Source organism: Lytechinus variegatus, chromosome 5 (assembly GCF_018143015.1).
Source record: "Lytechinus variegatus isolate NC3 chromosome 5, Lvar_3.0, whole genome shotgun sequence".
NCBI lineage: Eukaryota > Metazoa > Echinodermata > Echinoidea > Temnopleuroida > Toxopneustidae > Lytechinus > Lytechinus variegatus.
In genome coordinates this window covers 2,879,414-2,892,839 of record NC_054744.1, presented here as the reverse complement: position 1 = coordinate 2,892,839, position 13,426 = coordinate 2,879,414, and the positions used below count along the sequence as shown (strand labels likewise).

The following is a 13,426-nucleotide window of genomic DNA, read 5'->3' as shown; positions in this document are numbered from 1 at the left end:
CTAGAAAAACTCAATCTTCTGGAAAAACACTCAAACAGTGTACATGTATGTGACGACATACTCTATATTTGGTCAAAACGGAGCAAGGTTGTGTGATACACTTCCATTCTTCTTGATCAAATTCATTTTTTATAAAAAAAACAAACAATGTACACGTATGTATTAAAGGCCTGCATTCAGCTAAATTTGTTCAAATTAATAAAGTCATGCACATTAAATAAATGAATGAATGAATTTAAATGAATAAATAAATGGACCAATAAATAAATGCAAAATAAATAAATGAATATAATGAAATTAATAAATAAATATAAGCCTATATTAGGCTGTATTCTGTACATGTAGATACAAACAAATTAAATGAATGAAAAAAATGAATAATGACAAATAATCAGACATAAAAAACAATGAACATAAAAAACAGTGGTGTATAGATCTGAAATGTTATAAAAAAAATAATAATAAACAAGATATTGTTTTTTCAGCACCCACATATCAATGTGTGTTGTGAATATTTTCACTTAGCAGGGCAGAATTTATAAACATTTACTATCTCCATTTGGTCATTTTCAAACGTGAGTGACACGACAATCGGAGAGGTTTAAGGGCTCATATCTTCAAACTTAAAGGTTATGAATCAATCATGGCTACTATATTATATATAATATAGGACTGGCATGGGCCACTCCGAGTTTGATTTGAATTCAACAATTCGTTACAGTAGATATGATTAAAAAATGGTGCGTGAGTGACACGACAAATTTTGGACATGGGTTTCTGACCATTAACACATATGGTTGGATTCGTGCCCAACTAGTTGTCAAGGAGTACTGTGAGTACCAGTAACTGGACATAAATAGTGTACCTATCTGATACATATAGTTAGAATCAATCAAACCTTCTCTATGGAAAATGGTACCCTCCTATGTACCGTGAGTGACACGACATCCAAAACGTGAGTGACACGACATGTGCAAAAATACAACATTTATCTCAACAATGAAAGTATTTTTGGCATGATGTACAAGAGTAAAATACCATTAACCAAAAAACAAGCTTAATTACATAATAACTGCTTTCTTTAAAGTTGATAATATGTCATCCTGATGTTTTATTCTTGGTTTATGGTCATATTTACCCATCAACTCACATTCTCTATTCCATACCACATTATTGTCACACTAGGGCTTCTACCACTCCTCTTTGGAGGAGGAGGAGGCACTTTGTTATGTGGTCTTGGCATTGACATCAACTCAAACATTCTTTTTGTGGCCTGATTTCATTCAAAACTTTTAACTCTTCCTATCTGTATATGAAAGTTTACAGGTTTACAATTCAGCATTACCTAAAACTACAAGTCATTAGCCTTTCCTTTTCTAAGCCCTTGGATGTCACCCTAAAATCCAATTCAGCATCCCAACTAGCCTCCCTTTATACAACATGTACCTCAATAGCTTTTTCTCCTCAAGGTCCAGCTCTGTTCTTATCAGGGTACCCCCCCAAAAAAGATCTACCCATACATGGCAACCCATCCAAAGAGGCTCAAATCAAAATGCAGTCTCAGTTGGGACTTGTTGGGACCTACATGAACATGCATCATTTTGTTGAAATGAATATGTGTAAATGCAAATCTGCTCTGAACACACATCGGCCCGCTTACGTTAGCTTGCTGTTCAGACCCTACATGTAGTTAATCTCTAGCAGTATGAATGGTGGCCGAACAAATAATGATTTTGAACTTGGCATGTAACTGCTTCAAGCAATATCCAAAATTTTCTATCAAATCTCAGACATTCTCACCTGAAATGTTTATGTTTTCTTGCAAATTTGTTTATTTCATGTCCTGGAATACAAGCTTTATGGCAAATGAAAAGGTTGATTTAATCAATTAGAAGGAAAAACAAAATTTCTTTCTGAATTTGAAAAAAATGTTTGGTTTTCATGGAGATCTCTTATATCTCATACACTACTTTACCACTGAAATTTCTGCAAATTTCAAAATAAGATCACTGACTTTTCTAGCTTTCTTAATGAGTATAACAAAGAAATACATTGCTAAAAGAAAGGTGAACTTTCTGCTCATTTCTGTAAATGGCGAGAGAATGTTCAAGTCATACCTGTATGACTTGAACCATCACCATCACCAACCCTTTATGCATTGTAAATATGTCAATTGCTAAAGTATAGTGGTTTTTCTCTTGATACATTCGTAATTTTGTGTTGATTGATTATGTTATTATATTCTTAATCACAGTACATTCACCAATATATGAATTAGGATCCGAGTCTTCACACCAATGGAAAATTGTCAGGATTTTTTAAACCAAAGTTCCATGGAGAGGAGAGAAAATAGATGAACTCAATGTCAAATGCAATATTTCCATAAAAAGGAGTGAAATTAGGAAAATGGAGGAAATTATTAGCCTAAAATAGGCCTAAATGATGTCAGGAATAACATTTTAACTGTATCCTTGGTAAAACGCTTAAAAAATTACTGGATGTCCTTTTTTATACACAATATAGTACCGTGAGTGACACGACATTTCGTGAGTGACACGACATTGTGAGTGACACGACACAACTTTAACAGTTAATTTCAGCTTTACCTTAACACATTAGACCAAGTTACTTTATATACAATAAGGTACAGGAAAACTGTATTTGCTCCTGTACTGGGATAAATTAATTTTCAGAATGCACAGCTCTAGAAAACTTTTTGTATTTAAAACGTGAGTGACACGACAACCAGTTTTGAAAACTTTGAAACCCTATTTTTTTCAGAAAAACACTTCACATAATTTTTTTTTGCTATTTAGGAGTTAGATACAATGCACAGCTTGTATCTTGCCAGCAAATGCGCTTCTAATACAAATTTTATATTGTGATAGGCAATATGTGAATTTTAATGCAAAAATCAACATTTTTTAACATTTAATTTCCCTTGCATAAAATTCACTGTATCTCAAGACATAATTAATAATTTTATGTAACTGAAATGGAATAATATACTTTAAGATGTCTAGTTTCAAAAAACATTAAAGCCTAATGATTTCTAGCATGTTTTAATTTTCACCCCCATGTCCACTTTTGTTTGAAAATGACCATTTGTAATTAATTTTCAAACTCAATTGATCATCAAGTATCACTGGAATGGAACACAATAGACGGATGCACTTCGATATAAAAACCCTTTGATCAAAAGATTCCCATTGGAAATGTCACATATATCTCATATTTTGATCATTGGTGCTTTTCTTAATATCACTCACAATCAGTGGAAAAGAACAACATTTCTGAAAAAAAATATATATCACAGCATATTTCAAAAGAGAATACTGTGTAATGGAATGACAATTAGCTGCACGTTGAAACGATCAAAACAATAAACATTGCTCAAAACATACCATCTACACCGTCTGGCCCTCCGATAAAATTCTTTGACAAACTTCAAAATGTGTCAAGAAATTTCAACAAAACCGCTCCACTTGAAAACAATACTGTTTTTAATAACAGATTTGAGAGAGATGGAATGTACACTGCATCATGCTTTCAAATCCATGTACACATCATCTACATGCCGCTGTACATACATGTATATCTACTTGTATACAACATACATGCAGCTGGATAGGAACCATCCAAGTACTATAAAGGTTTGTCAAGAATTAGCACTTTCGCTTTCTCTTACGTTTTTACCAACATTCAGAAAATCCCATTAACTTGTCATGTTCACACTCAACATTGTTATAATCGTTTGATTGCAATCCAACCTCGTCTCTTGTAATTCACAATTTACTGCTTGACATGACATTTATGATTCAATGAATTACATTTTTACATCTAATATATCGCTTATTATTACTTTGTGTGTCTAAGCACTTAACATATTTATTAAAGTATTATATTATTATTAGGTGATCTGTCAATCGACAGATCAAGTATTAATTTCGTAAGAATTTTCTTTTTTATTATTTATTTCTTAATTTTTATTTTTCCTTCCTTTTCTTGTTACCATAAAATCTCCAAATCTACATCATCAATTATCTTCATAATATCATCAGATATGGGGACTTATCATGTCATGTGAACGAAACAAGTTCAAGGTCAAAAGGTCATCATGACGTCATCTAGACGCCATTTTGTAAAATCACATTATCAATCGTATCTTCATTATCGTTTATCAAAAATTAACCATATTTACATCACATTAACTTCAGGTCAAGGGTCAACTGTCCATGTCATCAAAGGTCATGTAAAGGTCACGACGTGCGCGTACGCGCGCGTCAAAATTTTAAAATACTCAAAATCGCTTTTTGACCAAAGTAGAGTATGTTTCAGGTCATTTTAAGCATTTCAAAAATTTGCGCGCGCGCACGGTTACGCGCGCGTTCCCGCGCGTAACGGCACTATAAAACATAGGATCGCCATTTTTTTCATATCAATGCACCGATGATATAATTCTGAACAATTTGATACCTTGATCAACCTTCTACGACAAGTAATAAAGGAATTAGCCTCCATCAAAGTATACAGCACGCGTGCGCACTAACCATAGACAATATATGTGCAAAAACATGCCTATACAAAATTCATTATAGCTCTTAAGGTAGTCCGTTGACCCCCATTTTTTTTTCATATTCGAATAGAGTATGGATGGGAGATGTGATTTCATGTCTCATTTGACCCGAAATTTTATCATGACGTCATCAAAATGGCGTCGGAACTCAAAATTCCCATTTTGCTACTTATGACGTCATCATAATTATGCAAATTTGACTCTAACTCTGTAAATATTTGTCAATTTTCGCTCAGCTTTCAATATGTTGTAGCTGAGAACATGCTCTTCTTAATTTGATGGCTTAATTCACTTTTAAAGGAATGGATCATCCTGAAAAATGGCAAGTTATAGAGGCATGTCATTTTCGCTCATTTTGTGTGCAATCTCTATGGGAAATGACTTTTTCTCAAAACTGGATTTTACATTCCTCTATTTCGCGAGCCATATCTCCATTTCTGTTTGTTGGTTTTCTCTGAGCTTTGAGTATGTTGTAGCTGAGATTGTAAGCTATCGCAAGTGTGGTCTCCATTTTCCGATCAGATGCCGGGATCATGCCCGTATTTCACTTGCAAAATTGGATTTCAGATCTTCTCGTTTTGCTTATGTGTTAAGTCTATGGGAAGCGTGTAGCTCAATGGGTAAGGCATCAGACTTGCGTCCTTAGGGTCCCCGGTTCGAACCCAAAAGTGGACATAAATTTTTTTTTCTTTTTTTTTCTTTTCAACATTTTGCAAATGTTCCTGAATCACCATTACAAGGTATATAAGTTCAAATATCGCACAATTAAGTAGATTAAAATTGTTTTTTATTAAGCCTATAACATGTACAATGTGTATCGCCTACATGTACACCTACATGTATTTCACATATTCTCATTTGATTTCCCTCTTTTTCAAGAGTATTTAACATATTCTTTTCGTAAGAAAAGTTCAGTTTTCCTCATGATGATCATATTTATCTCAATAAACGTGCTGATTGTCTTCGTGTTCATAAAATCGGAGACAGATCACCTAATTCGTCCTCATGACGAATTAAAATTCTAGTTATTATTATTACCCAGTCATTGGATCATGACAAGCCTGCATACAATGTCAAGATTTCCAAGACTCAAATGCTAGGCATAGGCCTACATGTAGCCTTTCACATCCTACCTGGGGGCCGTTTCATAAAGCTGTTCCTAAATTAAGAGCAACTTTAAAAACGACTGGTGATCCTTTCTTACCCGCTGAACCATCGCCTATGGTGTATACCATTTACCATATATAAGAAAGGATCACCTGTCATTCTTAATGTCACTCTTACCTTACGAATAGCTTTATGAAACACCCACCGGGTACCCATTTGACACCTGGGTGTCGAGTGTGGATTAACTGCTTGCCAAAAGGACGCTTAGCCAATGTGAGAATTGAACACATGACCCTCTAGGTGGTGCTGCACCATCCTGAGTTTGCTCAATCTCAGGATTTTAGCCCAATTGGCCCTCTTCGTCTCCACCATCGCAAGAAGAGCAATTCCCGCTCGAGCGAGGCATCGATGCATTATGGTCGGACGCCGTGAAGAAATAATCCCGAGTGCATCTGCACCTACGAATTAGCGCGATAATTTGTAAAATAGCGCGCTATTTTGCAAATAATCCCAAGTTGACTTGGGATTGCAATATCGAGATTAATCCTACGAACTAGCGCAATAATTGCGTCTCCATTGCGAATAATCTCGAGATTGTTCAGATCAGGATAATTTGCCAGATTAGAAATAGCGCGCTAATTTGAAAACTCAGGATGGTGCAGACGGCCCTTCTGAGTACAAGGGGAGAGTAGGAGATGCTACACCAAAACACTCCCAACAATTTACGTATCGTTTGTGACTGCCTTTCCCTTGTTATTGTTCAAAAGGGTCTGGGAACCTATTTCTACAAGCTATGCTTTTTAATAGGTTCCTCATATTTCATGATATTGTATTTCTTTGTAAAACACTAAAATTATGTATTTTTTCACTAGGTAAGTATGGATTGAAGTCATGTTTACCCACAAATTTCTAAGTGGATGTATTTCACAGATCAACCTAATTAATGACTACATGCAAAGGCATGATGAGCTGGATCTGACCAAGTCTATCAATTTTAAGTCAAATTTGACCCTTTGTAAAAAGCACCAAGAAGCTACGTCTTGTATAGGGCCTATACTTGTTCATGCAAATGTAGATTGGATATAATAAAGGACTATTCTTGGTCATGTGTGAGACCGATATTATGACAAATTTGAGATTTGATTATTAATAAATCTACAAATTTCACAGATTTAGTAATTCATATCATAACATGTTAAGTCAGTTATAATAATTTGGAAATATTTCTTGCTGTCTCTATTATGCAGGTTCAAGGTTAGAGGTAAAAATAAGTGGGCCATGCTTGCCACTTCACACATAAGCATGATTTTGGAAGTTAAATTTCATTTGGAAATTCTTGTGAATGTCAAAATGAGTTTCAAAATCATAAAATTAGTAACAAATCTCTAAAAGCTTTATATTTATAACATTTTTTTCAAAATTTCTGTCACACACATGACCAAGAATGGCCCTGAATGAAAAAAAAAAAATAAAAGATTTTTTGAACTTTGGTTCACAAAAAATAAATAAAAGTTCACTGTGACTGTAGACAATCGAAAAACGATGGAGGATTTTCTTTAAGACAATAAAAAGTCTACTTTGCTTATCATCCCTTGCGTTTATGTCAAAATTTCAAATTGCAAGGACAAAAGTAATTTCAGTGCTTGTGATCAATATATGAACTGTAAATGTAATACACTTACACTTACAATGTAATATAATCCCATTCTATATACATATAATTTTTTCCTCTCTCTCTTTAAAGTTTAAATTTAAAAATAATTCACAAGATATAATCAATCATTGTAGGTACATGTACATCACAATATTAAATCAACACAAGAGATAATTATGGAAAAAAATATCAGCATGAAAAAAAAACACCCTCAAGAAAAGTTTGATCATTTTTTTTTCTGGGCAAGTCGCCCTACAGTACCATGGACTAATACACTAGCAGCTGGTATTACCCCTTTCATTTGACAAATATCCATTTCAAATAAACTAAACAATATTTGAAATATAAATTCAGATTGGAATTTTTAGGGAACATTGTACATCACCGTTTAGTAAACGTGTACACTTATTCAACTTTCAAGCATTGTCCTATAGGCTACTACTGGAAACAAACGATATCAAAGTGAAGTAGGAACACTGCACTACACTTGCCATCTTGGAGCAAAACTGAAACAAAGATTAGACACCCCCCCCCCCCGTATCTCTTTCATCATTATCAAAAGCAAAAGAAAAAAAAGAAATAGGATAAATTTGAACTTTGTACATTACTACCGGTAATTGGGTAATTTTTGAAGTGCAACCTGAAAATTCATAAAACGAGTGGGTTTTTTATATTTCTTTTACTCGCTTAAACTTTCTAGTATGCAATGTATACTTCACTCTAACAAGGAAGTGAAGAATATTTTGCTATTCATTTGACACAAGGGACAATGGGGTCAAAATTCACAATCAATTTTAATTTCATACACATGTGATTTTATATTTATAAAGCATGCGTCATCACTGCTGATGATAAACGTAACACTGCTACCTGTTTGCTGGAACCCTAGAGATCTATTTACCTTGGCACTTCAGAGACCTTAATTGTTTGATCACCTCAATTTCATTCTTTTATTGATCTTTGAATTGTAAAAAAATTGTAGAAAAAAAGGGTAGAAAAGGGTACAAAGGTCAAACTAACACAATGTGATTTTGTACCCGCATTAAAGAACCAATCTACTGTGTAATTTGGGGGTTTTGCAAAACCAGCACCATGAATATATCATTGTCGATGATGTCATTTTTACAATCTCTCGAGCAAGGGACATCAGTATCTCGCATTTCATATTTAACAATGCCATAAATCACTGTATTACCCTTAGGATTATAATAATGATGGCTCTAAAATTAGAAAACTTGAATACAGAATACTTTTTGAAATATGGATATTATTCCTGTTTAGAAAACTCTCAAGCAGCATTAATCCTCATCAGGCTCCTCAAAAATTACCTTACAGATTACTTGTAGGGTAAGGTAGCTCGGTCGGTTAGAGCGCCTGTTCCGGATAAGATCGTAGATCTCGACGTGCGTGGGTTCGAGTCCCGCAGCATGCTGGAAGACATCTAACAAAAAAAATCTGATGCTAGTGTTGTGTGTTAGCATGCCTCACCGCTGTGTTCAGTGCGGGTGTGAATGCAGTTGGAAACACTCCGTCCATCGGAAAGGACGCAAATGTTGGTCCCGTGTACAGGAGAGTCACAACATACGCACGTTAAAAACCAATACACTATTCGTCAAAGAGTAGGGTGTTCACCCGGTGTATTGCACCTGCCGGTTCCCAGTACTACAATACTGCAAGAATCTTCAGGATTGAAGGAGGCAGTCAGTGTAGCTTGAAACCTTGAAACCTAGTACATCCTTAGGTTACTTGCAAAAAAAAATCATTTTTATTCTCACTCAAGTATTAAAAAAACAACTCACATACATAGATGTACTATCAACAAACCATGGGACACAAACAGACAAGAGCGAGCTATTAAAGTTGAATTAGGGGAACATCTTTTCAATCCTCCCCCCTTCTGAAAATGCTTATTCCGTCCAAATGCCCCCCCCCCCCAATAAAAAGAAGATTTTGGTTTTCAAGCAAATGAATAATTGAAGCAATTAATCAAGTCCTTTTCTGCTACTCGACAGTTTATTTCTGATTGGTCTATTGCCAATTCGTCCACTTGCCAACTTGTCTACTATCATTTGGTCTACCATCAATTTGTCCACAATCCACATGGTCTAATTGCCATTTTGTTCACTCACCATTTTATCTAATAACCAGTTGGTCTAATTGTCATTTAGTCCATTAACCATTTGGTCTAATTCGATAAGTGTTAATTGGGCGAAATGAATGAAAACAATATCTGGGCATTTGACAAATTGGTTATGAGACAAAATGATCATAGACGAACTGGTGATTGGTCAAAGTGATGATTGGACCAAATAATTATTAGACCAAATGGTTGTTAGACAAAGTGTTGATGGACGAAATGGCATTAAACTAATAACTAAAATGAAGATAGACAATGTGATGAGTGGACGAGTTGGCAATGGACGAATTGGCAATTTACCCCCCACACTTGTGTATCAGTACTTGCTGTGATTCACATGGAAACGTTTAGCTGGAGTAAAGATAGTTTGGAATGCAATGATGGTCGGATTGTTTTCTTTGGGTTCGGAATCATATTATACATTACATATGGCCAACTTAATAGGGTAATCCTGGCTGGAAATAATATCATTTCAATAGATTTAAAGTAAAAGCAGAGAAACAAAACACAAGCTTTATTAAAATCTGAAAGTTTGCAATACTTTGGAGAAATAACATTTACACGCAATACGCAAATTGATGCCATATCCCCACTTATTCTTTTGTATTCTATAATATCAAACTGTATTTCTTCAAATTTTGTTCTCAAAGAATTTTTTAAATGGATTGACAACTGACTTAATGTATAAGAAAATCATGGCTATAACTTACTTTGTTACAGGAGAGACATAACATACACATACATGTATACATATGTACAAAAATATGAAATAATTGGGATTTTATATCAAATACCTACATGTATGTATTTAAGAAAAGGAAAGTGGGGACATGGCATCATCAGCCCATCAAATGCATACTCATTACAGCATGCATGATAACTATTTTCACAAAGAAAATTTGAAATTCATTAACTTTTACTCTTGTTTTGAGGTTTTGATTGAATTTTCACTATCAGTGTTTTGCTCAGTAAAATTTTACTCTACTATTAAAATTCAGATATAAATCTTTTCAGGACAGAGTAACTATAAATTTAACTTGAAGTTTCAGCTAGGTTTTCATATGAGAATCCCTCCAAATTTCTTACCTGGATAATCATCACCCATGCTAAACGTATAGATCACAACCTCTCCATTGGCAGCTAACGTAAAACCAAATGTGTTCTTGCTCTGCTCAAAAGCTGAAAAAGAAACAAATTCAAGCAATTGTTGTAAAAAAAAAACAAATCAACTATAGTGTCCTCATGTAGTCCACAGAACCAATTTTTCGGCCCTTTTTGTATTAAATGCAGTCTATATGAAAAAATTGCATTATGTATTTCTAAATAAGTAATCTAATGAAAATAATAATTAATTTCATCACATGTAATGCCTATATCACATTATCATCCATCATCACTCTCTTTAAATATCCTACGGACTTTGGATTATTAGTTTGATGTATCATATCATTGACATTTTGACAGGAGAAATTATCAATTTATAACAAACAAATTATGAGACATCATTCGCGAGAATATCCATATAAATTACTATGGCTTATCATTTCACTTCACCACTTACTGTACAATGCACATAACAAAGAAATATGGTTCAACTGAAGAAATTGTATAAAACAGGCACATTTACATAATAAATGAATTAAAGACACATGTTGTAGGCTATTTTCACACTTGGAACAGTACATGGGAAACGCATCAGCCGCACTTGCTCATAAATTTGGAATCGGCTTTGTTGTGATTAAGGAGCTCGGTCTCTTGGCAGACAGTCTGCTGGATCTATTGTGGGAATATTCCAGGGAATAAACAATAACAAAGGCAGGACTTTGGATGCTCACCGGGTTTAAGAAGGTCAAAGATAATTTTATAAAAGCAGGCTCTGCGCATTAGCACAGAGCCCTGTTCACATGCCACAGGGCTACAATGCCGAAACCTTGTGCTGTAGGGCAATGAAATTTTTGAAAAATGTACTTCATACATGAATTCAGGCCTACATGTACATGAATAAATTTGTCTGATGTAACAGACAGAAGAAAATATACATACATGTACATGTATGTTAAATTTACATGTAATACAACATTACTTGTATCATTACAGGTAAATAATAAAAGTAGAAAAGGCAAATAAATCATCTCCTGGAGCAACTCTAAATAGTGTATTATTTTTGCTTCAAGACTTCAAGACTATATGGAACTTGCTCCAAATTGATTATTCATCTAAATTTATTGATCTTATGGAATCTTCCTCTGTATATTGAGAGGGCAGGTTAGGGGGATCGAGGCACCAGAAAATGGGAAGTGTGACAGTTCATCTCTATGCTACCAAAACTCTAATGAAAAACCACTCATTCTAATTTCCAAAGAAGAAGTTCAATCTCTATTATAAAAGCCACATTTTTCAGGAACATTTTCACACACTTTTACAGAAAATCATGTAGGCCTACAACTTTTGGGGAGAACTACATGTTCCTTTATGGATACAGGTAATGAATAAAATAACAACATTCACCATGTACAAATTGTGTATAGCAGACAGTTAAACAGAGAATCATACATGTAGGCTTACATATCGTCGCACGCACCACGAACCGTCCTCTCTTCACACTTCGAAGCGAAAGTTACTTTTGCAAAAAACACATTTAAAGAAAAGCTTTTATAAAACTAGCAATAAGTGCACCTACAAGGAGAGCAAATTATTTACCAATAACTTCGATAAAAAGTTCAGGTTCCAAAGGTTCATCCCGTATCTTTATATTTTCTTGAAGTTAATTATTTACGCCACAGTGGGCAACGTAACAGAGAGAGGACGGTTCGTGGAATAGATGCAGTGCGCTATCGCGCCTCGCAATTTCACCACGAACCGTCCACTCTGTTATGATGCCTACTGTAGCGTAAATAATTCACTTCAAGAAAATATAAAGATACGGGATGAAACTTTGGAACCTGAACTATCGAACGAAGACACTGGTAAATAATTTGCTCTCCTTGTAGGTGCACTTATTGCTGGTTTTAAAATGCCAAACTAACTTTCGCATCGAAGTGCGCAGAGAGGACGGTTCGTGGTGTGTGCGACGATATGTGAGAATGACATACGTACAGAACTACAGTCTACAAATCTGATCAGATCTTAAAGGGATGGTCCGGGCTAAAAATATTTATTATCTAAATAAATAGAGTAAAATTCACAGAGCAAAAGGCTGAACATTTCATCAAAATCGGATAACAAATTGTGAAGTTATTGAATTTTAAAGTTTATCAATATTTTGTGAAAATAGTTTTATGCACATCGTCATGAATATTCATAAGGTGGGCTGATGATGTCACATGCCCACTTTCCCTTTTCTTATGTTATTACATGAAATCATAATTGTAACATTTTTCCTACATGTATAAAAATGATGTGTCTCCATTATGATGAAATAAGTTGTGACAACAAATAACTAATGTATTAAATCAGTTAATTCAATTTAGTTCTTGGTAGAAAAATTTCATGTAATAAAATACAAAAAGAACAAGTGGGATATGACATCATCAGCCCACATAATGAATATTCTTAAAGGGGAATGAAACCTTTGAAACAAATAGGCTTGTGTAGAAACAGAAAAATCAGAGAATAAGAATAAAGAAAGTTTGAGAAAAATCGGACAAATAGTGAGAAAGTTATGAGCAATTCAATATTGCAATCACTAATGCTATGGAGATCCTCACATTGGCAATGCGACAAGGATGTGTGATGTCACTGATGAACAACTTTCCCTTTGGTGGACTATAAAATACCCTCAAAATGTCTCTTTTTTGCTTTTTCTTATGATGATAAAAACTCTTTATCCATGATGTATTCTTAAAAAATATGTATTACATGCCCTCATGTAGAAACTAACACATGATTTATGGATAGATGTGATAAAAGAGGCAATTCAAGTGAAATATATAATAAAGTAATAATGGGGAGA

At 34.3% G+C, this 13,426-nt stretch overlaps 1 protein-coding gene across 1 annotated transcript in view; it reads right to left on the bottom strand.

Annotated features, from left to right (window-relative positions):
- LOC121415066 (protein mono-ADP-ribosyltransferase PARP6-like) overlaps positions 1-13,426 on the bottom strand; it is a 48,201-nt gene that overhangs the window by 30,395 nt on the left and 4,380 nt on the right. The window contains exon 2 of the mRNA XM_041608148.1: positions 10,561-10,653. Within this exon, the coding sequence (XP_041464082.1) occupies positions 10,561-10,653 (93 nt within the window). The remainder of the gene's footprint in view (positions 1-10,560; positions 10,654-13,426) is intronic.